This window comes from Budorcas taxicolor, chromosome 2 (genome assembly GCF_023091745.1).
Source record: "Budorcas taxicolor isolate Tak-1 chromosome 2, Takin1.1, whole genome shotgun sequence".
Classification (NCBI taxonomy): domain Eukaryota; kingdom Metazoa; phylum Chordata; class Mammalia; order Artiodactyla; family Bovidae; genus Budorcas; species Budorcas taxicolor.
This window is the reverse complement of record NC_068911.1, coordinates 9336018-9360971: the sequence shown is the minus strand read 5'-3', so window position 1 is coordinate 9360971 and position 24954 is coordinate 9336018. Positions and strand designations below refer to the sequence as shown.

At 58.0% G+C, this 24954-nt stretch overlaps 1 protein-coding gene across 1 annotated transcript; it reads left to right on the top strand.

Moving 5' to 3' along the window:
- Positions 1 to 4902: 4902 nt before the first annotated feature.
- MLXIPL (MLX interacting protein like) lies at positions 4903 to 23454 on the top strand. The gene is made up of 17 exons (XM_052654302.1): positions 4903 to 5201; positions 8933 to 9039; positions 13344 to 13426; positions 13593 to 13682; positions 13989 to 14033; positions 14587 to 14788; positions 14909 to 14989; positions 17843 to 18012; positions 19542 to 20082; positions 20287 to 20354; positions 20430 to 20580; positions 20748 to 20860; positions 20964 to 21083; positions 21239 to 21366; positions 21450 to 21573; positions 22257 to 22386; positions 22679 to 23454. Exons 1-17 carry the CDS (start codon positions 4903 to 4905, stop codon positions 22795 to 22797), a joined length of 2571 nt encoding a protein of 856 aa, XP_052510262.1. The 3' UTR covers positions 22798 to 23454.
- The last annotated feature ends 1500 nt before the right edge of the window (positions 23455 to 24954 follow it).

The window sequence follows — 24954 nt, the reverse complement described above, 5'->3', positions numbered from 1 at the left end:
TATTTATGGTTAATTCTCGTAACAGCCTCTGAATCACTTCCCTTTCCAGAGCCTGAGTTTCCCCTTCTGTAAAATGGCAATGAAAATACAAACACACTCACATACACACACAGTGGAGCAGATTACCAGTCAGTTAAATAATATATTAAATATATTTAAATATAAGTTAAATATATTAAAGTACTTTTTATTTTATTTTTTTTTTTTTACTGAAATAGAATACACTTACTGGGGCTTCCCAGGTGGTGCTAGTGGCCGTGCAGTGACCAGCGCAGGAGTCAGCTGGTGATGCAGGTCATGCCGTGACCGGCTGGTGCCAGTGCGGAAGACGTGAGACTTGGGTTCAGTCCTTGAGTCAGGAAGATCTCCTCCTGGAAGAGGGCACAGCAACCCACTCCAGTGTTCTTGCCTAGAGTATCCCATTGACAGAGGAGCCTGGCAGGCCACGGCCCATGGGGTCACTAAGAGTGGGACACGACTGAAGAGACTTAGCACTCACGCATGTACCCTTTTTCACCGGCTCTTACTATATTTATAAAGTTGTGCAAACATCACCACTATCTAATTCTGGGATATTTTCAACACCCTAAAGCGAAACCCTGTACCCGCAGTAGTCATTTTCCATTTTCCTACCCTATAGATATTAAAAGTGCCAGGGACTTCCCTGCTGGTCCAGTGGTTAACACTGCATCCTTCCAATGCGGGGGGTATGGGTTTGATCCTTGGTCAGGGAACTAAGATCCCACCTCGAGGTGTGGCTAAAAATAAATAAATAAAAGTGCCAGATCTTTGCCTTGTTGTTTTTTAACTCAGCAAAATACTTAGCACTGGGACAGGCTCATAATGTGCACTTAATAAATATTATCTATGTGTGTGGATGTAGATGGATGGATGGATACATAGGGAGAGCACACTCAGTCTAAACAGATATAAACTCATTCATTCAGCAAATACCCATTTCCACGTTTGCACTGAAGAATTTGGTCCCTGGAGAGTGAGATGCGATTCTTGCTTTCAGAGATGCTGCCATCTAGTGGGGAAGAGAGGCGTGTGCATGTGAACCCAGGGCCGAATGAAATTGCAGTCGCAGCTGAACAAGAGTTGTGGTATCTTGGGGAAGAGGCCAGAGCGGCACTTCTAGGAGAGGTGAGCTTTGGGCGGCAGCCTCACAGGTGAAGGGACCTGGGCTTCTGAGTCAGATCTGGCTCTGCCTTCTCTCCGCTGGGGACCTTGAACGACTGCTTCCCCTCTCCAAGCCTGTCTCTTCAACTGTAAAATGAAGGTAGTGACCCCTAACTTCAGTAGGTTAGAGATGATGTTTCAAAAGTGTTGGACGCAGGGACTTCCCTGGCAGTCCGGTGGTTAGTACTCCGAGCTTTCACTGACGAGGGTGCGGGTTCAGTCCCTGGTCTGGAACTAAGATCCCACAAGCCACGTGGCACAGCCAAAAAAATAAACTCCTTTTAAACGGTCAACAGATAGGTTGGAGGAGACTAGACAAGGTGAATGAAGTATATATCCAAGGCCTCAGCAAAGTTAAGGCATTAGAACACTTTTTAAGTTTTATTAGTTGATACACACATTTTTAAAAATTGAAATGTCATCATGGGAGAAGTCAGAATTTGTGGACTCCATTTTTTTAACTCAAATAAATGAATTTTTAAATTTTTTCCCAAAATTCATTTGGGTAACTTTTGTATTTTGGGAGTCAAGTTGTTTTATTTTTTTTTTTAATTGAAGCATAGTTGATTTACAGTGTTGTATTAGATTGTTAGGTGTACAGCAAAGTGATTGAGTTACACACACACATATGGGCTTCGGAAGTGGCTTAGCAGTAAAGAATCTCCCTGCCAGTGCAAGAGATTTGGGTTCGATCCCTGGGTTGGGAAGATCTCCTAGAGAAGGAAATGGCAACCCACTCCAGTATTCTGCATGGGAGATCCTATGGAGAGAAGCCTGGTGGGCTACAGTCCATGGGGTTGCAAAAGAGTCGGACAGGACTCAGCGACTAAATAACAATAAAATATACACATACATACACATATATATTCTTTTCCAGATTCTTTTCTGATACAGGTTATTACAAGATAATGAATATAGCTCTCCATGCTATAAAGTAGGGTCTCGTTTATTGTGGACTTCCTTTTATTTCCTGCAGTGTTGCTTTGTTTTGAATTATGTGCAGAGGGATTATATTTTCAGTGTTCAGGCCTCAGGAGTACAGAGATGGGGTACAGATGCCTGTGGAGAGCCAACTGATGTCTGGGCAAAAAGAGAGGCATGAAGTAAGGGAGATAACCCACCCTAGTGAAGACTAGCTCAGAGGAAAGTTTCTTTTCTGGGCTATGCTGTGTAGCATGCAGAATCTTAGTTTCCCGACCAGGGATTGAACTGCAGTGGCAGCGTGGAGTCTTAACTACTGGACCACCAGGGAAGCCCCCAGGGGAAAGTCTTTTGAGCACAGAACACTACTCTTAGATTTTCTCCTGGGACAGGAGGTTGGAGGAGCATAGGAGTGTGAGCTGGAATGGTGATAGCAGGGACTTAGAACCAAGAGTGGTTCAAGTTGCAGGACCCTAAGACATCACTGAATTCAACTTTCCCATTCCAGGTGGCTCAATGAGTAAAGAAAGTGAAAGTCACTCAGTCGTATCCAGCTCTGCAACCCCATGGACTATACAGTCCATGGATTCTTCGGGCCAGAATACTGGAGTGGGTAGCCTTTCCCCTCTCCAGGGAATCCCCTGTCTTAGGGTCCTACAACTTGAAACACTGTTGGTTCTAAGTCCCTGCTATCCTGCAATACAGGAGACATAGGAGACCCAAGTTCAATCTGTGGGTTGGGAAGATCCCCTCCTCACTAGATCCCCGAGTGAGTTGCAGTAGTCTTGCCTGGAGAATCCCATGGACTGAGGAGCCTGGCGGGCTATAGTCAATGGGGTCGCAAGGAGTCGGACACGATTGAAGTGAATGAGCAATACACTGAGCACATTTTACAGACAGATTCTCCATAAGACACAGACTTGCCCAGGGTCATTCATGGAATTAGTGGCAGAGAAGGATTGATTCAGATGTCTGTTTTAGCTCAGTTAGTAAAGAATCTGCCTGCAATACAGGAGACCCAGGTTTGATCCCCGGGTCAGGAAGATCCCCTGGAGAAGGAAATGGCAACCCACTGCAGTACTCTTGCCTGGAGAATCCCATGGACAGAGGAGCCTGGCGGGCTGCAGTCCATAGCATCACAAAGAGCTGGACACGACTGAGCGGCTAAATCACCACCTGAAGCAAGGAGGCTCCAAGGGAGAGGAGGCCCTGCTTCCCACCTCTATCCCCACAGTGTGTCCCCCAAGTCCCTGGGTGCCCAGTGTGGGGGCTCAGATACTCCAGGACACAGTTTTGCCTCAGGGCCCGGAGGCCAGAGGAGAAGTCAGACAGGCACATGAGGGATAATTCACTGAGCCAAGGATTCCAAAAGGACCATTTAGAGATAGCCTTCTCTCCAGAGGAGGGCAGGCTGAGGTGGGCACGTGAGGACCCACCTCCCCAGAATTTGGGAGAGGTGGGCAGGGAGAATCCACCCCTTGCAGAGAGCAGCAGGGAGGAAGTGGTGTAGGGTCGCTGGGGCTCCTGGGAACATGTGGTGACTGTTTGGCAGGGACAGAGGGAACATGTCCAGGGGACGTGGTGGGTGGAAGGGCTGGCCTGTGACCAGCCTGGGTAACCATTTCAGCACCTGAAGCGGTCCCAGTGGCCCTCAGGGCACTGCCATTTGCTTCTGGGAGCTGTGTGACCCTGCCATGGGCTGGAAGAAAGTGTGTGGGGTGCCTTGTCCAAGCCTTCAGCCCCCAGCTGCCCATGTCCTCCCTTGGTCTGCCTGTGACTTAACACAGACCACACCCTCCACAAAGTCAAGGGAGGTTAACCTTTGCCTCCAGCCCTCACCGACTGCCCCACCACCACCACCATCAGAGATGGCTCTGGGTGGGAAGCCTGGAATTCTTCCAGGCTTGTTTCCATGCCTGTGGATTCTGGCGCCCTCTCTGATGTGGGGTAAGAACCCACCCTAAAGGTTGTTAAAGAGGTGACAGGTGTGAAATGCCTCAGACCAAACGGCCTAGTTTGTCTCTTCTGGGTGAGAACAGGGCCTTTAGAAATGAGAACACAAGCTGGACCACAGGGTCGGTGGGAGGAGGGGGCCCAGAGTGATGGGCTGCCTAGGGAGTGTTCAGGGGAGGGTGACCACGGCTCTCCTTTCCCCCTCACCACTGGTATGGACCCCGCGTGTCCAGGGAGGGTTCACACTCAGGTAAACCCCCCAGGACCTGTGGGCAGGTGCAGTGATAGTTACAATGATAACTGGAGGTATCCGGACCTTCCTGTGGGTCAGGCCACGCAACACTTGGTGCTTTCAGCTGTGTGAAGCACGGAGAGGGAGTGAATATGAGCCGGGAGGTCAGAGAGGGCAGGGGTTGAGTTAGATGAGAGAACTCACGGGAGGGCGACCCGGGGAGCAGGGATCCCTGGCACCGACGACTTTCTGGCTCAGGCGTGAACGACTCTTCTTGAGAGCCCTTTTGGTGACGTAGGGGCGGTTCCACCAGGACTCCAGGTGGTCATAGCATAAGGAAAGACGGGAGAGGAGATAAGAGACCCCCTGTTGACCAAACTCTAGACCTGCGGGAGCTCTGACCCGGCGTTCTCACGCCTGGCGTATTGACTGTTAATATAAGCCCGCCCCGTCTGCTCCCGCGCGCCCCGAGGCCCCGCCCCCTCCAGCGGCCTATCGCGGTGGGAGGGCGGGGCTATGCTAACAAGCGGTGGGAGGGGCTATGCTAATGAGCCGGTCTGGCCACACGGGTTGCGCCTGCAGCTGCCCCGAGCCCAGGCGAGGCGGCGGCGGCGATGACCATGGCCGGGGCGCTGGCGGGTCTGGTCGCGGGCTTGCAGGGCCCGCGGGTCGTCCCCAGCCCGGATTCAGACTCAGACACAGACTCGGAGGACCCGAATACCCGGCGCAGCGCGGGCGGGCTGCTTCGCTCGCAGGTCATCCACAGCGGTCACTTCATGGTGTCGTCGCCGCACAGCGACTCGCTGACCCGGCGGCGCGACCAGGAAGGGTCCCTGGGGCACGCCGACTTCGGGCCGCGCAGCATCGACCCCACACTCACCCGCCTGTTCGAGTGCATGAGCCTGGCCTACAGGTGAGGGCGGCTCCGGGGCCGACAGCCTCGGCCCTCCATGGCGGGACCTTGCTCTGGGGCTCCCGGCCAACCCACTCGGCCCCAAGCCTTGGTCCCGGCTGTTCTCAGAGACTCGGGCCACATCCTCGATCCCCTCTTCTCCTCCACCCCGGAGTGTCTCTGATCCCGCCCTTTCCACTTAGCCCCCCGACTTGCATCCCTCCCGGGTTCCCATTTCTCTCCACCAAGACTCTCTTCGTAGGGCAGGGACCTCCTGCCCTCCCCCTCGACCTCCGGAGGCCCCCCTCCGGCCTCTCTCCCCGAGTCCTGACCCTTCCGCCCCCAAAGAATGCCAACAGGGCATCCCTCGCACTTCCAGGACCCTAGGCGGTCCTAACATCCGCACCGTTCACCCCGGGGGTCACTCCACCTGACCACCTGCAGCCTTCTGCTCCCAATACGGAAGCCCCTGCCCAGGCCGACTCTTCTTGCACCCGCGCGATACTCCTCGCGCCTTGGTTGTCCCAGTTCATAGCCAACGTCGACTGAAACCCAGTCTCTAGTCCACCCTGCACCACTCGATTGCGGGACAATTAACCTGTTCTTAACCTGCTGGGTCGAGGGTGGCGGGAAGAGAGTGCCTGGGGAGGACCCAGGAGGCGCTCCCTCGCAGTTTCCCAGCGGGGTCCGGAATGGGCTGATACAGGCTGCGCAGGGCTGGTCCCGGGGAACCGGGGTCGGGGGGGCGTTGCCTGGGATCGCCTCCCCGAGTCGCCGCGCGAGGTTCTGCGCCTAATATTGCCTGGGACCCCTGCTCGGGGCGTCGCAGAGCACGCCGGCCGCGCCCCGGCCCCAGCTCCACGCCTGTGTCCCAGGGGAGGGCGCGAACCAGGGTCCTGGCTCGGTGCCCCGGAGCAAAGTTCCCCGGAGCGGAGGGACCAGGATAAATTATCAACCGAAAACCCGTAGAAGAGAAAGGGGGATCGGCCGGCCTTGATCTTTTCTCTGTGCAAATATTCCTCTTCCTCTGCGGTGCCTCCTCCTCTTCTGAGTACCGCTGGCTAGAGACCGGCAATGACTGGGAGCCGGGGAGCAGGGGTGGGGATTGCGGGGGAGTGTTGCCCACCCCCTGCTGTGGCGCCCAGCCTGGACCCCATTGGCTGGACGCTTTGTAACCTTGGCCCACACGCTCTGGCCCCGGGCCCAGGTCATGTTGCAATCTGATCGCCCAGAGAGCCAGACCTGTGTGGAAAGTTCAAATTCCCATCCCATTCCTCCCTCCCCTCCTAGGACATCACGGGACTTCAGGGGACAGGGGATCTAAGGTCACGGGACACCGAATGTGGGGTTCGGCCAGGGGGAGCACCTGCTCCCAGGGTCCTCCAGGGTCCCCTTTTCCTACCCATTCCCAACTTATGCTTCTTGCTTTATACCACATACTGCTCTGCCTGGGCTGGCTCAGGCCCACCCCCCATCCCAGACCATGGGTGACCCAAAGGGGAGATTCAGGGGAAAAGGCCAGGCAGGGGACAGAGCCCACTCCCAGAACCACCCCCACTAGGAGGCTGACGACACTGTTGTGACCCCAGTTAGGGGAAGCTGGGGTAGAGAGATTTGGGCTTTCTCCCTAAACACCAAGAATATGCCATCTCTGTGGCAGGCCCTGAGTGGGGGCCTAAGGGGTAGGGATGGGAGTGGCTTGGTACCAGAGGACTCTTGAGTTCTCCCATTTGGCAGAGGGAAAAACTGAGAGTCAGACTCGGACAGTGTTTTTAGCCCGTAAAGACTTAATTATAGGGGTTCCTTGGAGGGGAGAGCAGTGACGAAGCTGGGGTGTCCCAAGAGAGAAAGTAGATGGGGAGGAACAGCAAGGCAGGGAGGTCCAGGGGTGCTGGGTGGAACTGGTCAGTTTGGCCCAGAGGGACAGCCTGCGGACGTCTGGTCAGTTCTCACCCTCAGCAAGGCCGTGTGGGCAGAGAGAAGACTGATCGCATGGGCAGGAGCCCCGTGTTCCACGGTTCTGTGGGTGGAAGTCTCAGGGAGGCAAGTTCTGAAAGTTCTGAGAAAATACCTGTTCATGGTCAGAGCTGGCTGGCTAAGGAAAGAATGGCCTCAGGGATGAGTGAGAACAAGCAGGACGCTATCAGGGAAAACTCTAAAGGAATTTCTGCAAGGTAGATATGTGGGGTGAAGGGGGGGAGTTCTGCATTTTCGTCTTCTCATTCCCTAAATTCCCAGAATTTCTATTGGTCATAAAAAATCCTTTGAACTCTGGCCACAGGCTTTTTGCTCCAGGCTGGGCCCCTCTCCTCCCCTCCCAGCCAAATCCTTTCCTCCTGGGCTTGGATGTCACTGTCTCACCTCCCCGAGCCCTGCCTGGCCACAGACTTTACAACCTCAGTGGGGAAGTGGCAGAGGGAGGGAGGCAGGTGGGGGATGGGGGCGGGCACTGGGGGATCAGAGTGGGCTGGGAGGTTGCTGGGATACAGGCTGGGGCCACAAACTCAGGAATACCCCCCCCCCCCCAGGTGCCACAAAACAAGCTGGCCCGGGAGGTATCAGAGTGCCCCCTCTGTCTGTCTCCCTACTGGACAGATGGTGTTTACCTAACTTAGGAGGGATCGGGGCGGGGGGGGGGGGGGGGCGGCGGGCAGCCAGAGGGCTGGGTGCTTGGGCCATGTACCCTATTTGGGTAATGAGGCCTGTTGTGCCCTGGGGTAGTAGTCCCCTCACTCCACCCCAAAGCAAACACAGGAGCTGGGAGACCAGAGAGCAGAGGGGACCCAGTGACTCAGGTACTCAAGGGGCTGTAGGAGCCAGCCTGCCAGAGAGGCCCCCAGAGAGGCAGGCCCGGTCTTCTGGAAGACTAAGCCTTGGGGCCTCAGCCTTCCCTGTGAGCAAGAGAAGGCAGGCCAGAGGGGACTCGTATATTACCCTAGCTGGTGAACCATGCGGAAGGAGGGCAAAGGAAAGAGGGAGAGACCAGCAGGGTCTTGACCTCCTAGGCCAGCTCCTTGGGGGTGGCAGACTTGGCCTGTGACCATCAGGACCCTGAGAGTCAAGCCCCTCACCTGGCGGAGCCCAGTCCATCGTGTGGATTTGATTGACTACCTGGGTCAGGGTCTCAGCCCCTGACCATCACTTCACCATCCTAACTGCCTTCCTTTGGGCCCTGGTGGCAGTCGTGTTGCGCACACTCTGGGAAACAGTGTACCTTCCAGCTCAGTCCAGTTTGCCATGCTGGGGTTTTGGGCCAGGCAGACACCAGACAGGCAGTGAAAAGGCAGCGGCTGGCTGCTTGGAGGTCGCCTCTGCTGAACCCGTTCCCTCTGTACTCAGACAAACCCGACATACCCCCTGGGGGCTCAGGGGTCCAGTGAGATGGATGGAGAAAAAAAAACACAGGGCCTGAGTGAGATTCCACCATGTGTCCTTGGGCACGTCCCCTTTACTTCCTGACCCTCAGTTTTCTTCAGTAAGAAATGGACAGACATTGTCATTCCAAGGACTGAGCTCAGAAACAGGTCTCAGCAGGTCTCGCCAGAGGAACACAGAGGCCTGGAGTGGGGCCTGGGAGAATATTTTAAAGGTAGTCATTTCAGGCAGGTAAGAGTGAGGGGCAGGATTTGGGGGTGGTCCCTCAAATGGCCCACCATAGATGAGTGCCCCAGGGCCCAGGAAGAGAGTGGAGCCCACCACCCCCCTTTAACTTTCCACACCTGCACCCTGACCCAGCCCTCTCCCTCTGACAGTGGCAAGCTGGTTTCTCCCAAGTGGAAGAATTTCAAAGGCCTCAAGCTGCTGTGCCGGGACAAGATCCGCCTCAACAACGCCATCTGGAGGGCCTGGTACATCCAGTGTGAGTGGGCACCACGGGCCCTGCAGGAGGGCTGACGCGGGGGCTGCCCTGGGCACCCTCAACACTGGCTCTGGCAGAGCACCTCAGGGGAGACCGGGGTCCCCAGCATCAGTACCCCTCGACAGCTTCTAAACCCAGGGGGTCGTGGGGCACATGTCCGTCCCGAAGGTGCTCTCCACTGTAAAGCTGGGCACAGCAGGAGTCACCCCTTAGAAGTCCTAAGAGAGTGGAACAGTTGAAAGCCCATTCTGCACCCCATTAGTGTAGTCAGGCGCCTCAAATGCCAGGGTAGAAAGAGGCATTCAGCACTATCTGTGCCAGTCACAAAGGGGAAACTCAGATCCTGGTGGGTCTCCACCAGCTATCCCGTGAGGTCCTTGGTGCCCCCTCTGCCATCGAGATTTGAGGGGAGGGAGCCCAGAGAGGCCACATGGTCGAGTGGAAGGGACTCCGGTTTCAGAGTCACCCAGGGCTGGTTTCCCACCCTGTCTCTGGCCCTTGCTGGCTGTGTGACTGCAGGCAAGTTGTCTGACCTCTCTGAACCCATTTCCTCATCTATAAAAGGAGGCCAAGAGTCCTAACTTTCATGGCTGGCATGGGGATCACAGGTATGAACAGGCCTGGCACAAAGCTGGCGCTTAATAAACGATGGTTGAATCTGATGTACCCTTGAGGAGGTCACGGTCATTCATTTGGGGATGCAAAACCCATCCATCCCCGATGGCAGGGCAGCAGAGGCTGAGAGGCTGGTCGATCCCGTGCTGGACCTTGTCCAGCTCAGTAAGGTCCTCCTGCAGGATCGAAGGCTATGCTGAGCTGGGAACACAGAGCCCACAAGGGCCCACCCAGGTATTCTCTGTACTGGCCCCACTGGGTTCCATTCAAGCAGAGAAAAGGAGCGGGGTTTTTTTTGTTTGTTTTTTTGGTTTCTAGTTGCCTTATGTGCCTGGCAGGTTCATAAATCATCTTGCTTAAGGCTTCCAAGCAACCTGGGGCGACAAGTTATGATTACCCCCATTTTATGGATGAGCAGGTGAGGCCCAGAAGGAGAGTGACTTGTCCAGGGTGTGTGTGCTTAGTTGCTCAGTTGTGTCCGACTCTTTGCCACCCCATGGACTGTAGCCCGCCAGGCTCCTCCATCCATGGGGATTCTCCAGGCATGAACACTGACGTGTTCGGGGTGACGGGGCATAAAAGGAGCAGGGCTATGTCTGGCTGTAAGTTCAGGGCTCTCCAGCTCAGCCCAGCAGCCCTTCCACTGCTCCCAGCTGACTGGCTTCCAGTGAGAATGCTCAGGACAGGCCCTGCCCAAACCAGGAAGCTGGTGGGCTAGGGGCCGAAGGAGTCTCTAACTTCCCTCACCATCCCATGCCACCCTGAGGTTCCCCCCTCTAGGCTTTCCCTCCAAAGCAGGATGGGATGCAAACCCTTCTCTCTCTGCAGAAGGAATTTCTGACACCAGCCAGGGGCCCTCACCCAGACTATAGCACAAGCTGATGGAAGGACCCCGAGTTCTGAGTCAGACAGGGCAGTTAAGTCAAGTTCTCACACGTCCTAGCTCTGGGAACTCAGGCAAGGCCCTCGCCTCCCCCAGCCGGAGCTTGTTCATCTGTAAAGTGGGAATCATAAACACCTTCTTGCTCAGGCTTGCTGTGGGTTTTCAGCAAGACAGATGATCCATGTCACCTCACAGGGCCTGACACACACAAGGGCTCCCTTCAGGAGAATGCTGGGATTGATTACTATTATTGTGATAATAACAACAGCACACAGCAGGCCTGAAACCCAGTATCAGGACTCCTCCTTCCTGAGCCCAGAAAGTTTGAAAGTGGGCTTCAGGAAACGCGGAGGAGCCGGTTTGCTGGGGGGCTGCCTGCCTCCTCCCCTTCACACTTGCCTCTTTTGGGCAGGCTCCGGGCCTCCAAGCTCCCTTCTTTTTCCACACCACCAAATCGTCGTATTACCTCTGAGCTCCCAGGGCCTCTTCTGGGCAGACCTGCCACCCTGCTTTAGCTTTTGTGATGTGTGTGCTTTCCTTGTCTCTCCCCATAAGCTGGGAGGTTCATCCCTGATCCTCCATGGGTCCCCTGTCCCAGCACAGGTGCAAGGGGCTAGGAGGCCACACGAACTGATGAACTTACCATTGTTAAGTAAAGCATGCTTCAGCCCTAGGAAGTCACATGATCCCTGCCCTTCCATCCAGAGCACAGGGTCACTGGGTTGGGGAGGGCAGAGCCTGACCAGGCCTGCTCAGCGCTGACTCTCTGTGGACCCTGGACAAGTCTGATCTTTCCTGGCTCATATCCTCAACGACGAAGCCAGGAACAGAGACCCTGAGATCCTCCTTGCTCTCATCCCCGGGAGTTCACACAACCAAGGGCCCTCCCTTTGCTTTCTGTCCAAGCCGTGCTTAGCAACTGGGACAACTCCCATCCCCACTCACACAGGGATAGTCTTGGAGAATGTCCTTTAGGACAGAACTTTGTAAATGATGCTGAAGGTCCCAAGAAATTCCACGGTCAGGTGGTGCCCCCTCCTCTGTGTCAGAGGAAGCTGGCTGTGGTTTGAAGCAGGATGGGCCCCACGGACACCCTGGAAGTCCTCTTTGTCAAGATTGCCAGGAAAAGTCACTTCATTGTGGGGTGGGGAGGCGGGGTGGGGGGCGGGTTCCAGGGTTCTAAAGGCCTGCTGTGTGCCAAGTTCTGTGCCAGATGCAAGGATTTGGGGCTAAAGGGCACTGCCCCTGCTTTCAGTCCCAGCAGAGAGGCCAGCGTGCAGAGAGATGGCCGAGGCAGGGCAGAGGGTGAGGCAGGCGGGACCGAGGGGTTGTTTCAGACGAGGAAAGGCTTCCCAGAAGAGAGGGTGTCCTGAGCTATCCTGATGGGGGCATAGATGTGGGTAGATGAAGCAAAGGAGGGAAGGGAAAGGCATTCCGCATAGAATAAAACCAGAGGGCTGCTGGGGCAGGGGGTGGGGTGGGTGTCTGGCTTCCAGGTGGGGCCTATGAAGGAGACGGAAAGGCAGGAGAAGCAGCGGGGCCAGTCACAGGGGCTTGGAAGTCAGGCTAGGGGGCGTGGACTTTACCTAGGAGGTTCAGGGAACCATGGAGGGTTTTAGGCCAGTACTGCCAGTGGTGTAGGAAGAACCGACCTGGCCACAGAGAAAGGTGAGCTGGAGAGGGTGAGGCTGGAGTCAGGGAGGTCTAGGTGAGAAATGACACCAGACCAGGGGCTGAGAGTGAGCATATGGAGGGGAGGGGATGGTGGAACAAATGTCACACATCCTTGAGGTTGAGAGGGTCAGTCCATGGATTACATGGGGATGCTGGGAGGTGATGGGAGGTTGGGGCACTGGGAGGCCGGGTGGGCAGTCCAGAGGAGGCTCTGGCTTGGCAGGGAAGTCCCCAAACATCTGAGAGGGATGTTTTGAGACAGCCTAGTGGAGGTTCCCCCAGGCAGCTGGAAAAAGAGTCTGAAGCTGCAAAGGAGCAGGATGACAGAGGTTGGCGGTGGGGGGTGGGGGTGGGGTGGCTGGCGGGGGGTGGTGGGCTGGCAGCAGGGCCAGGGAAAAGTGGTCAGGGAGACAGGAGAACAGAGGGAAGTCTCCTGGGGCCTAGGGAGGAGGAGGAGGTTGCCCTGAAGCCAAAGTCAAGGAGCATGGGGCTGGGGAGGGCCAGAGCCTTGAGTTTAGGAGCTGGGTCAGTGGGGTGAGTGTGGGAACAGATGCTGGGGTATAGGTGTGACCATGCCACTGGGAGGCGTGGAAGTGGAGGTGGCGAGTGACAGCTCTTCCAGAGCTTGGGAGGCAAGCCAAAGGGAAGGTTTGAGAGGTAAAGGAGAGCCTGGCACTTGTTTATTGGCCAAAAAGGAGCCTGGGGAGAGATCAAGGCTGGAGACAGGGATGGGAGAGGAGGAGGCGGAGAAAGGGCTCAGGCAGGTGGCCTGAAGCGGAGCAGGGATGGTTCTCTGAGATGGAAATGGGCACCCTGAGGCAGGGACCAGGGCTCTGGACCTTTAGCCAGCCAGCCAGACCAAGACCTTCTCTGGACAGTTCACTCCCTGTGGCCCCACAGTTCCCACTCAGCAAGCATTGCCTGCACATCTCCTAAGCTCCTAAAGGAGCAGATGGCGCGTGGGAGGTTTGTGTCACAAGGTCTCATAAAAAGGAGATCTGGGAAGGCCAGAGCAGCCCGGAAGGCTTCCTGGAGGAGGTGGCACTTAATCTGAGCATGGAAGGCCTGGCAGGATTTCACAGTGTGGCAGATGCGGGAGCTGGGCACCCCTGACCTGGCCCCCTTCTCTCAGATGTGGAGCGGAGGAAGAGCCCCGTGTGTGGCTTCGTGACCCCCCTGCAGGGGCCTGAGGCTGATGAGCACCGGAAACCGCAGGTAGCCGAGACCAACTGGATCAATCAACCGCCGCCCCGCCAAACCGGGCCCCCTCCTGCCCCCCACTCCTCGTGCTGAGCGGGAGGGGACTGGGCCAGAGGAAGACTGGGGTGAGGGTGGGGTCAGTGCTGCCCCCGCACTGAGGCCCTTTCCTGGCCCTCCCCAGGCCGTCGTCTTGGAGGGAAATTACTGGAAGCGGCGCATAGAGGTGGTGATGCGCGAGTACCACAAGTGGCGCATCTACTACAAGAAGCGGGTCAGTGGGCGCGGCGGGAGGACCCTTCCCTTTGCCACCGCGCCGCTTGCGAGAGCCCTGGGGGAACGCCCTCGTCCCACACACCCTGCACCCCGACCCGCCGCCGGCCCTCCACTAAGACCCAGGCCGACAGCGCCACCGCGTGGCCACAGAACCTCCTCGCAGCCTCCTTACCGCCGAAGAGCTCCTGAGGGGCCGCGAGGGATCCGGTGGATCTGGCGGGGAGCCCGCGAGTAGGGGAGGCCTTGGCGGGGAGGGATGGATGGGGGCAGGGGGTCCAGTGTCCCCCTCTGTGTGTTCCCGCAGCTCCGCAAGTCCAGTCGGGAAGGGGATCTCCTGGCCCCAAAGCAGGTGGGTGCTCCCTGGACCCAGAGGATAGCCGGTCGCCTCTGGGTGGGCTAGGCAGTGGCGGTGGGATGCGGGAGGGAGGGCAGGGGAGTGGGCGTCGCCGCTGTCCTGTGGTTGGTGAATTGACCTCTTCTTCCCTTGGGAGGGGCAGCCTTGGAGCGCAGTAGTGGAAAGACCCCAAGACTTCTGGTTGACTAAGCAAAGTGGTGGGGAGGCATGGGAGAACAGAGGGCTGTAAGAACTGGGCCCAGGTAGGCAAAAGTGCAGGAGACAGGAGGGGACCCTTAGCTCTTCGGCAAGCCCGTCTCAGTCTATCTCCTGGGGAGAGTTGTCAGAGGCCGTGCGGTGACCCTAGCCTTTCAGGCAGCAAACTTGAGTCCACCTGAGAGAGGATAGGAGAGCTGACTGTCTCGATGGCTGATCACCCCCTCCCCCCAGGCAGGGGGCGACCAGGAAGAGCCAGGGCCAGCGGGAACGCCCTGGGTCTCCAGGCCTGGAAGGAATGGGGTGGTGGTGGTGGGGTCTCCTGGGGCTGCTGACGGCTCTGTCTCCCCAGGCGGAAGGGGGGTGGCAGCCACCGGAGCGATGGTGCGAGCAGCTCTTTACCAGCGTGGTACCCGTGCTGCTGGGGGGCCCGGAGGAGGAGCCCGGTGGGCACCAGCTTCTGGATCTCAATTGCTTTCTGTCCGACATCTCTGACACGCTCTTCACCATGACGCAGCCCACCCCCACACCCCTGCAGCTGCCCCCCGAGGACGGTGAGGGCCTGCACCAGGGAAGGGAGGCCTGAAGGGATCCGGGCAGCCAGGGGCAGATGGCCAGGCATGGGCACCTCCACCCTGCCCGACGCTCCTGACATCACCCCTGCCCCCTTCCAGCCTATGTGGGCAACGCTGACATGATCCAGCCAGACCTGACGCCGCTGCAGCCCAGCCTGGATGACTTCATGGAGATCTCAGGTGGGCCAGGCCCTGCCCCCTGGGTGGGCGGCCACAGGTCAGTGGTAGGAAGGCCCCAGTATGACTGAGACGTCAGGCTGGTCCCAGGCCCCTCTGGAAGGGTAGATGATCCGGGTGATTTCTTAGGGATCTTCCCGGTCTCCTTTTGTGTCTGGGCCTTGGGATACAGCCAGAGTAGCCTCCAGTGAGATCAGGGTACCTGGCAGGGGACAGGGGATCAGGTCCATTGAAGCCACCAGCTCTGAGGAGTTCACAGGAAAGCATGGACTCTCTCAGAGGAGAGAAGGGCTTTGATCCCTCTCCTTTGTTTGAGCCTGTTTATTCGTATTTATATAACTCATTTTTAAGAACTATTTATTAAAGAACATTTCAAGCACCCACACAGGTAGGGAGAGAGAATCCCCGTGGAACCCTCACCAACATCAACATTTATCAACTCGTGGCCATTCTTCTTTCATCTAGAACTCACCCACTTCTCTCCTCCTATGTAATTTTTTTTTTTTTAATCCCAGGAATCTTATCTTATAAAGCATTCTTTAAAGTAGCCCTTTGCCCTACCTTCCTCTCCTGAGCCCCAGGGCCACCGGGCACTGGTGTCTCGTTTCCCTCCAGAGACATCCCGTCTGTACAGCACACGTGGACAAATGTCTCTTGGTCTCCACGGCAGCTTTCTTCCCACTTTGCTTTCTTCACTCAGCTGTCGGCCTTGGAGACTGCTCCCGATGGTCACACGCTTAGGGGACTCCAGGGCCCAACCTGTCTCAGCCGAGGCCTTGGGGACACAAATGGGGTTCCTGGCATAAAGGCTTGGTTTTGGTGACCCCTCCACTCTTTCCTGACTGGCGGGGTCCTGGGCCTGTCAGTTGAGAGGTGGCGGCCCATGGGGCGGGGACGAGGGAATGAGGAACCACCCCCACCCCTGCCTGGGGGTGGGGTGAGGGGGGCACTGCAGGGCCCGTAGCCGTGTTGATGGCAGTGCCCCGGGAACAGACCCGCCTGGGAGGGCAGCGGCCCCATCGGGGCCCACAGACCCCTGCCACAGGTAGGAGCCCAGCGGCCCCCACCCCAGGGCTCTGGGCAAAAATCTGAGCATCGGGCTAGGAAGTGCAGGGTGGCTGCGGGAGTGGGGTCTAGCTGGGGTGACCTGCCATAGGGGGCCTGGGTCACACAGGGAGCGTCCGGAGTACCAGGGCCTTCAGAGCTGCCGCTCTGTCCCCCAAGACGTCCTCACTTGAGAGGAAACCCAGGAAGGAAGCCATAACTCTCTGGAGGGAAGGGGCTTCATGGGGGTGGGTGGGTGGGGTGCTCAGCAAGGGGATGGCAGGTCAGTGGAGAGGAACAGGCCAGGGGAGGGTTCCCTGGGTGGCTGGGGCTAGGAAGTGACTTCTGCCAACCAAGGTGGGGTGGGGACTGGCTATGGCCAAGGGACCCTGGTGACTCGGGCCGGGCTGAGCTTGCTGCTCTGTGCGCCCCCCCTGATTCTGGGGAGTGGGCGGCAGCTGTCAGGGGGGCTGCTCTGAGACCCTGAGCATCCTGGGGCAATGGGATGAGGCCCGTGGTCCCCGTGGGGCTGGGGGTGTAGGGTCTGTGGGCGTTCACCCTCCACCTCCTAGTCTTTCTACTGAAGGGAGGCTGGAGGATCCTGACCTCGTGGCTGAGAAAGACACACAGCCAAACACAGACACAGCACAGGGCAGACATGTACACGCCAAGTCACACCAGGGCAGGTACACAAAGGCTCAGACAGAGCGACAGACAGCGGGAGGCAGACAGGCAGATGCTACGGGAGACAGACACATGTAGAACCAGCCGCCCAGCAACACCTGGGCCCCACCGTCCCGTAAGACGCACAAATAAGACCCCATTGGGCTTGCGGCTTGATGCTGGCTTATCCTACTCCTGGGTTTCCTTCAAGGGGCCCCTGGGAGAAAGCCTGACCAGCTGTCTTGGCCGGGGTGGCTGGAGCCAGTGGGGTTGCCTCTGACCAGACCAGGAGGCCTTGGGAGCTGGTGCAGACAGAAGGCTTGCTCAGGGTCAGAGAAAGGTGCCCGGAAGGGAGCGGGTGGGCAGGCGGCGACCAGGCCCGGGATGTGGTTAGGCCGCGGACAGCTGCTTCCCAAAACCAGAATAGCCTGGGGCTTACACAACCCCCACCTCCAACAATCTGGCTGCCCCCCACCCGCCAGCTCTTTCAGGCCTTCTAGCGCCCCCTCACCCCTGCCCCTACTCTGAGTCCACCCTCTGACCCTGCTCAGACCCTCTTAGGCCTCTCACCCCCGACTCCTGGCCTCCACCCTTGTAGCCCTACCCACTGATCTTCCAACAAACCCAACTTGTCCCAGATCCACTGCCCTTCTGACCTCTTTCTCCCCCGACTCACTCCGTGACCTCCTGACACCCTGATGATGCCCTTCCCCATCGCAGACCTCCTCCCATTGGACCTCACCCTCTCTCTCCCTGGCACTCTGTAGTCACCCCCTCCTCCCCCAACACACTTTCTATGTCCCCAGCAGGCGCAGACAAGGCCTGGGGCTCCCAGGTCTGGGGGTGTGGAAGGGGGTCCTCAGGAGCCAGTTTGGGGGCTCAGTGGGAGGGCTGCTTCCTGGGGTCCGGCTGACACCCCCACGCCCTTCCCCGGCTGTCTCCCACTCAGGCCCATCCCACTCAAGCCTCCGCCACTGCTTCCCCTGAGTGAGACAGAAACTCTCCCAGTTTCACAATCTCCCCTGAAAGGCCCCCCTGTCTTGCCGGCCCCCACCCCACCGCCAACCCAGCCCGGGGACAAGGCCAGCCCGCTGCTTCCAGCCACGGCCTTAGCCCTGACGGCTGCCACCCTGTGCGTCTGAATTCCAGATTTCTTCACCAACTACCGCCCCCCACAGACGCCTACACCGTCAAACTTCCCAGAGCCCCACAGCTTCGGGCCCATGGCTGATCCCATCCTCGGCAGTGGGATCCTGGGCTCGGAGGTGCCCCCTGCCTGCTCGGGCATGACCCACCTCTCAGGGCATAACCGCCTGCAGGTGAGCTCCCCCGTCCCACCCCACCCTGCCCAGGTCACCTGCCCACGCCCAGGAGGTCCTCGGGGTACTTCCTGGGTATGCTCTTGGTCCATCAAGAGAGAATGGAGGGCACAGTTCAGCTGGGGAGGAAAGACCCTCGTGAAGCAGGGCTGACAAGTTTGTTGAGGGTGGGGGGAGGCTAAGGACAGAGGAGCACGGGGCTGGGCTGCTTGTTGGAGGGCTTCCTGGAAGAGGGGGTGGTTCTGGGCTTTGTGAATGAGTCAGGTTTGAGCAGAAGAGACTGGTAGAGGGTATGCTGGATGTGAGGAGAAGCGTGAACGGAAACATGGAGACCAAAGCTGAGCACGTGCCTTTAGGAAACTGTGACTCTAGTCAGTTTGGCTCAGGACCTCCAGGCTCAAATCCGATGCTGCCCCCCCAACCCCCCGCCCAAAGCTACGGTAGCTGCCTTTTTCCTCCGTCGTCAGACTTTTCTGGCACTGTCTTAGTTCGTTGTTTGAGAGGTCTGTCTACTGGACTAGATGATGAGCTCCTTGCTGGAAGGGCTCTGCCTCACTCACTGCATCCTCACACTTGCCACATTGCGTCTTCCCATCCTGAGCACCGTTCAAGCACATTCACAGCAGGCAAAAATGGTTGCCCAGTGATTGAACAAGTCAGTGAATGGATGAGTGTGTGAATGGGTGGGTGTGTTGGAGAATAGATCGCTGGGTTGTAGATGGGGGTAGATGCTTGTACTGTTGGTGTATATATAGCTAGGTGAGTGGTTGGTTGGGTGGATGGGCTGGTGGATGGATTCGTAAATGAATAAGTAGTTTGGTGGATCAATAAAGGGCTTCTCTGGCGGTTCAGATGTTAAAGAATCCACCTGCAATGCAGGAGACCCAGGTTCATTACCTGGGTTGGGAAGATCCCCTGGAGCAGGGAATGGCCACCCACTCCAGTATTCTTGCCTGGAGAATCGCATGGACAGAGGAGCCTGGCGGGTTTACTGTCCAGGGGGTTGCAAGGAGTCGGACAGGACTTAGCAACAACCACGTGGTACATGGTGGATCAATAAATGGGCTGGTGGATGGATATGTAGCTGGTGGCTAGATGGAGGGACCATGGAAAGGTTGGTGGGTGAGTGAAGGAAGTTTAGGTGGTTGGATGGATTGGTGAATGGGTTAGTACCTGGAGGACTGGTGGAAATACAGGTGGATGAGCTAGCTCACAGATGAGAGAATGAATAGGTGGATGGACGGAGGTCGGATGGACGGATGGATGGATGGGTCGGTGGATGGATTGTTAAACAACTTAGTGAATGAATGAGCGGGTGGAAAGATTGATGCTCTTTCTCATGCTTAAATTTGTGTATAAATGTGCCCCACTCTTTCCCCTCATTAGATTGTAATGTCCCTGATGTGTGTGTCTGAGGCCAAGGACTATTCAGCTCCCACAGTGCCCAATCCAGAGCTCAGCCAGGCAGGAGGCTGCCTGGGAGGCCCCCAGAAGGCCAGCTCTCTCCCCGCTTTTTGTCCCCCAACCAGGCTCGGAGCAGCTGCCCTGGCTCCCTGGACTCCAGCACCTACCTGAACTCTGATTTCCTCCTTCCTGGAGACCCCAAGCCCAAGCTCCCACCCACGCCTGCACCCCCACCCCTCCTCCAGTACCCTAGCCCTGCCAAGGGGCTGGGCCTGGAGCCCTGTCCCCCGCCCCACTTCCCTCCCATGGCCCCACCCCCTACTCTAATACAAGAAGAGCCCCTCTTCTCGCCCAGGTTCGCTTTCCCTGCTGTCCCTCCTGCCCCGGGAGTGTCCCCGCTGTCTGCTCCCACGGCCTTCCCACCCACCCGGCAGCCTGGCCCAGGCCCCGCCCCCTTCCCCATAGACCTGCTACCCTCCGGCTATTCGGAGGCCCCATTTGGGCCTCACTTCCCGGTACCCCAAGGCACGCGGCCCAGAGGCAAGTCCCCTGCCCCGACCCCCAGAGGGCGGAAGTCCGGCGCCCCCACCGTGGCCCCTGCCACTGCCAACCCCACTGCCACTGCCGGGAGCAACAACCCCTGCCTCACGCAGCTGCTGAGAGCCGGTGAGTCGGGCCGCCGCCGGGGAGATGGGGACCCAGTGTGGACGCCGAGAGCCTGCAGGATTAGAAGGTGGGGGGTGAGAGGCTGGCTCAGCCGGAGGTCCTGGGTCCTTAACCCTGAACCGGGAAGGGGTATGGGCTATTAGGAAGGGAGGGGTGGGGCTGGGAGATGATGGATGGGGCCCCCAGCATGCTGTCTGTGCACAGCCAAGCCTGAGCAAGCCCTGGAGCCACCGCTTGTGTCCGGCGCTCTCCTTCGGCCCCCAGGGTCACCGGTAAGACAGCGGGCACTGGGAGGTGGGGCTGCACCCCGGGCCTTCACCCCGACTCTCTGCCCTTCTCCACCCCAGCAGGACACTCTCCCCGAGTTCCCCTGCACCTTCTTTCCCCCAACCCCGGCCCCCACACCACCCCGACTGCCTCCGGGCCCGGCCACCCCGGCCCCTCCCAGGCCCCTGATTGTCCCCAAAGTGGAGCGGCTCTCACCCCCAGCACCCAGCGGTAAAGAGGGGTTGAAGGAGCTGGTGGGGGGGGGGTCGGTCTGTGGGGTGGAAGGAGGGGAAGGGGGGTGTGGGGGATGACGTCTGGGGCCAGGATGAGAGGGACAGGTCCACGGGACTCTCTCCCCTGTGTGGGTCTGTCTGTGAGTCCATCTGTCCCTGGCACAGGTGGTGAGCGGCAGCTGTCTGCGGAGCTGACCTCACTGCCAGGCCCAGGGGCCCTGAGCATCCGTATCTCTCCCCCGCAACCCATGCTGAGCCGGGGCCGTCCAGACAGCAAGGTGGCACCCGTTCTCTCCCTAAGGTCTGTTTGCTCTACCCCAGGCCCTCTTGCGCTCCCTCCCAGGCTCACGCCGGCTCTCTTGCCTCTCCCCCAACCGCCAGACAGAAAACCGGCGCATCACACACATCTCTGCGGAGCAGAAGAGGCGCTTCAACATCAAGCTGGGCTTTGACACGCTGCATGGGCTGGTGAGCACGCTCAGCACCCAGCCCAACCTCAAGGTGAGTGCCCAGGCCCCCCAGCCGCATGTGGACCCCCTCCCACCCACCCAAGACCAAACCCCCAGGCAGTCCACACACCCACTGGCCTCTACCCTGCCCAGTGCCTCACCCCGGGGCCCCAGTACCCAAGGCCGCCCTGGTTGGTGCTGCCGTAGATGAGCAAGGCCACCACGCTGCAGAAGACGGCCGAGTACATTGCCATGCTGCAGCAGGAGCGCGCGGCCAAGCAGGAGGAGGCCCAGCAGCTCCGGGACCAGATCGAGGAGCTCAATGCCGCCATCAAGTAGGTGGGGGCGGGGAGGGTGTGCAGGGCCAGCAGGGGGCCTGCTGCCTGACTCCCCGCCCTGACCCACCCCGCGCCCCCAGCCTGTGCCAGCAGCAGCTGCCTGCTACTGGGGTGCCCATCACACACCAGCGGTTCGACCAAATGCGAGACATGTTCGATGACTATGTCCGGACGCGCACGCTGCACAACTGGAAGTTCTGGGTAGTATCCTCACTGGGCCAGCATTTCGGTGTGTGCTGCAGCCAGATCAAGCTGTACCTGACGCAGTCCCTGCTCCCCAGGCCAGGCAGGGTCTCAGGGCTGCTCCTGGAGGAAGAGGCTCCAATTCCACCCCCTCCTGCCAGCCCCCTGGCACCTTGGCCAGCAGCATCACCTGGTGATGGGCTGGGAGTGGAGGGAAACTGAAGGGGAGTCACTGGGTGAGAGGACCACAGCCCTGCCCTCAGAAGGTCCTAGGGGCAGTTTGGGAGAACCCAGTACTAGAGAGGGTTGCCATTCCCTTCTCCAGGGGATCTTCCCCACCCAGGGATTGAACCCAGGTCTCCTGTATGGCAGGCAGATTCTTTACCATCTGAGCCACCAGGGAAGGCCCAAACTCTGAGTAAGATGACTGGGGTGGACCGTCGGGAAGACTTCGAATCTCTCACTCCCTTAACCTGGTCGAGCCCTTGACTGAGCCAGAGCAGGAAGCCCAGGGATGGGGGCTAGCCCAAGGAAGGCCACGGGGGAGCTGGCGGAGGGAGCTGAGAGCCAGAGAGCTGCGGGAGGGCGGCTACAATAGGGGTCCTTGGGGCTCAAGGCTGGACAGTGGTTGGAGATCAGGGCTCTATGTGAAGTGGGTGAGGGTACCAGCCAGAGGCCAGGTCTGCTCCTTGACCTGGCTCCAGTTCAGCATTCTCATCCGGCCCCTGTTTGAGTCCTTCAACGGGATGGTGTCTACAGCAAGCCTGCAGAGCCTCCGCCAGACCTCCCTGGCCTGGCTGGACCAGTATTGCTCCCTGCCTGCTCTCCGACCAAGTACGTGCCTGCCCAGCAGAGTGTCCAAGCCTCATAGCGGGGGCGGGGGGCCCACCCTGCTCAGACCCCAGTCCAGCCTGTCCTCAGTATAGCCTAGACTTTTGTCCATCCCCCACCACGCTCCGGGGTGGACCACTAGGACACCCGCAGACAGAGCTCCTAGGAGGGGCTGACTGACAGTCTTGCTAACTAGTTCCTCCCCTGATCCTTTTGTCTTTAGCATCCAAGTGTAGGATGACCCCTGACCCCGGAAAGTGTCTCTCCCTCTCCCTCTCTCTCTCTTTTTTCCCAGCTGTTCTGAACTCCCTACGACAGCTGAGTACATCCACCAGCATCCTGACGGATCCAGACTGTATACCTGAGCAAGCCACACGGGCAGTCACAGAGGGCACCCTCGGCAAATCTTTATAGTGCTGGACAGACCCTGCTGCTCACTCAGCTACCCTGGGGCTACTTTCCCTGGGCACGCCCCTCCGGCCCGGAGTCCTGGCTGTCAAGCAGGGTTCCTGCTCATCTCCCGGAAGCCGGGAAGAACTGTGTTCCAGTCCCTGTTATACTATAGCAACTAATGCTGTGATCTGGGTGGGGGTGGGTAAGGGGGGCTCTTCCTCCCTCTTTAGACCTCCATTTTTCAGTCTGCAACATGGGGATGGGGAAGCTTTGAATGGAAGAGGATCCCAAGGCCTTAGCAGCTGTGGTACTTGGGAGACTAACCTGGCAACTCAGAGAATTTGAAAGAGGGAAGGGGGTGATGCTTCCTTGTCACTCCCACCTGCTCCCCCGACAGGTGGGGCCCCAGCCTGTGTTTCTAAGCAGGGAAACAAAGGCGGTTCCTTCTCTGTGCTCCTCCGCTGGTAGGGGAAGAGGCCACAGGGTGGCATCCCTGGATGAGGCCAAGAAGGTCTGATCCCAGGAGAGAGTGGGCAGGGGTTGACCAAACCAGGGCAGGTATCTGGTGTGTGTGTGTGTGTGTGTGTGTGTGTGTGTGTGTGTGTGTGTGGATACGTGTGTGTGTGGATACGTGTGTGTGTGTATTTTGTAAAGAATTCTTGATCAATAAAAACAGAAACTGTCAGGGACTGTCAGCGTGTCTTGTTCTGGGATGGAGAGTAGTTGTGGCCTTGTAGAGGGCCTTGCTGGCCACGAGGGGACCTTAGCTTGTCCTCTGAGCTGGAAGCCCCTGAGGGCTTTGACTGAAGGGTGGGACAAGATCAGAGGGACCTTAACGGGATCCCTCTGGAGGAGAGTTGAGAATAGGCTGCAGGGAGTAAAGGGTGGAAGCAGGGAGACGCTTCCCGGGTGGCACTAGTGGTAAGGAACCTTCCTGCCAAGGCAGGCGGCTTCAGAAGCCCGGGTTTGATTCCTGGGTCAGGAAGATTCCCCTGGACGAGGGCACGGCAACCCACTCTAGTATTCTTGCCAGGGAAATGCCATTGACAGAAGAGCCCGGGCAGGTTCAGAGAGGCTCGGCACCTGCCATGTGGGAGGAGGCCAGGGCCGGTACCACGGGGTGGAAGCAACAGGGCCGTCCATTGGAACCATCTAGGAGGAGAAAGCTGCCTTGGGGGTCGTGACCACCCCACCATGTGAGATAATGCAAGCAGAGGGTGGGTGGCCTCCAGGTCTGGATGTCTTAGCAGGAACTGATGCTGCAGATGGGGAGCCGGGGTAAATGGCCCCAATACTTTGAGCCTTTCATTGATCCTTTTCTTTTGGTTTTGAGCCACACCATGTACCTTGAGTGGTCTTTTAGTCCCCCAACCAGGGATTGAAGCCACGCCCCCTGCAGTGAAAGCATGGAGTCCTAACCCCTGCACTACCAGGGAATTTCCTTTCATTGACCCATTTAACAAGTATTTGGTACTTGCCTAGTGGTCCAGTGGCTAAGACTGGATGCTCCCAGTGCAGGGGCCCCGGGTTCAATCCCTGGTCAAGGAGCTGGATCCCACATGCCAGAACTAAAAGATCCTGCATGCCACATCTAGGACCTGGTGCAGCCCAGTAAATTAAAAAAAAAAAAAAAATTTCCTGAGGGCCTACTGTGGACCAGACGGTGGCCTTGGCTCTTCACTCATCCTGCCAGAAAGGTCCCCAGAAGACATCCCCTTGACCCTGTGTCCCCCTCTAGATGCCACCTTCCCTTAAGAGAGTCTACACCTGCCTTGTCCCCCTCCTCCCCTCCCACTTGCCTCCAGCCCCTGCCTTTGGGCTCCTCCTCCCTCCCCACTTCCACCCCAGCCTCACCCCTGCCCTGACTCTGCTCTTTCCAAGGTCACTTGGCTCCCTCACTGCCAAATCCAACAACCACTTTGCAGTGCTCCCGGGGCCTTTGGACCTCTTTCTTTAAAAAAAAAAAAAAAAAAATTAGAAAAAAAGATTTATTTGGCTTTGCTGGGTCTTAGTTGCCACACGTGGAATCTTTAGTTGCGGCATGTGAGAGATCTAGTTCCCTGACCAAGGATTGAACTTGGGCCCCCTGCATTGGGAGTCTAGACTCTTAACCCCTGGACCAGCAGGGAAGTCCCCTGGACCTCCTTTATGAATCACTCTTTTCCTGCAAATCCAGGC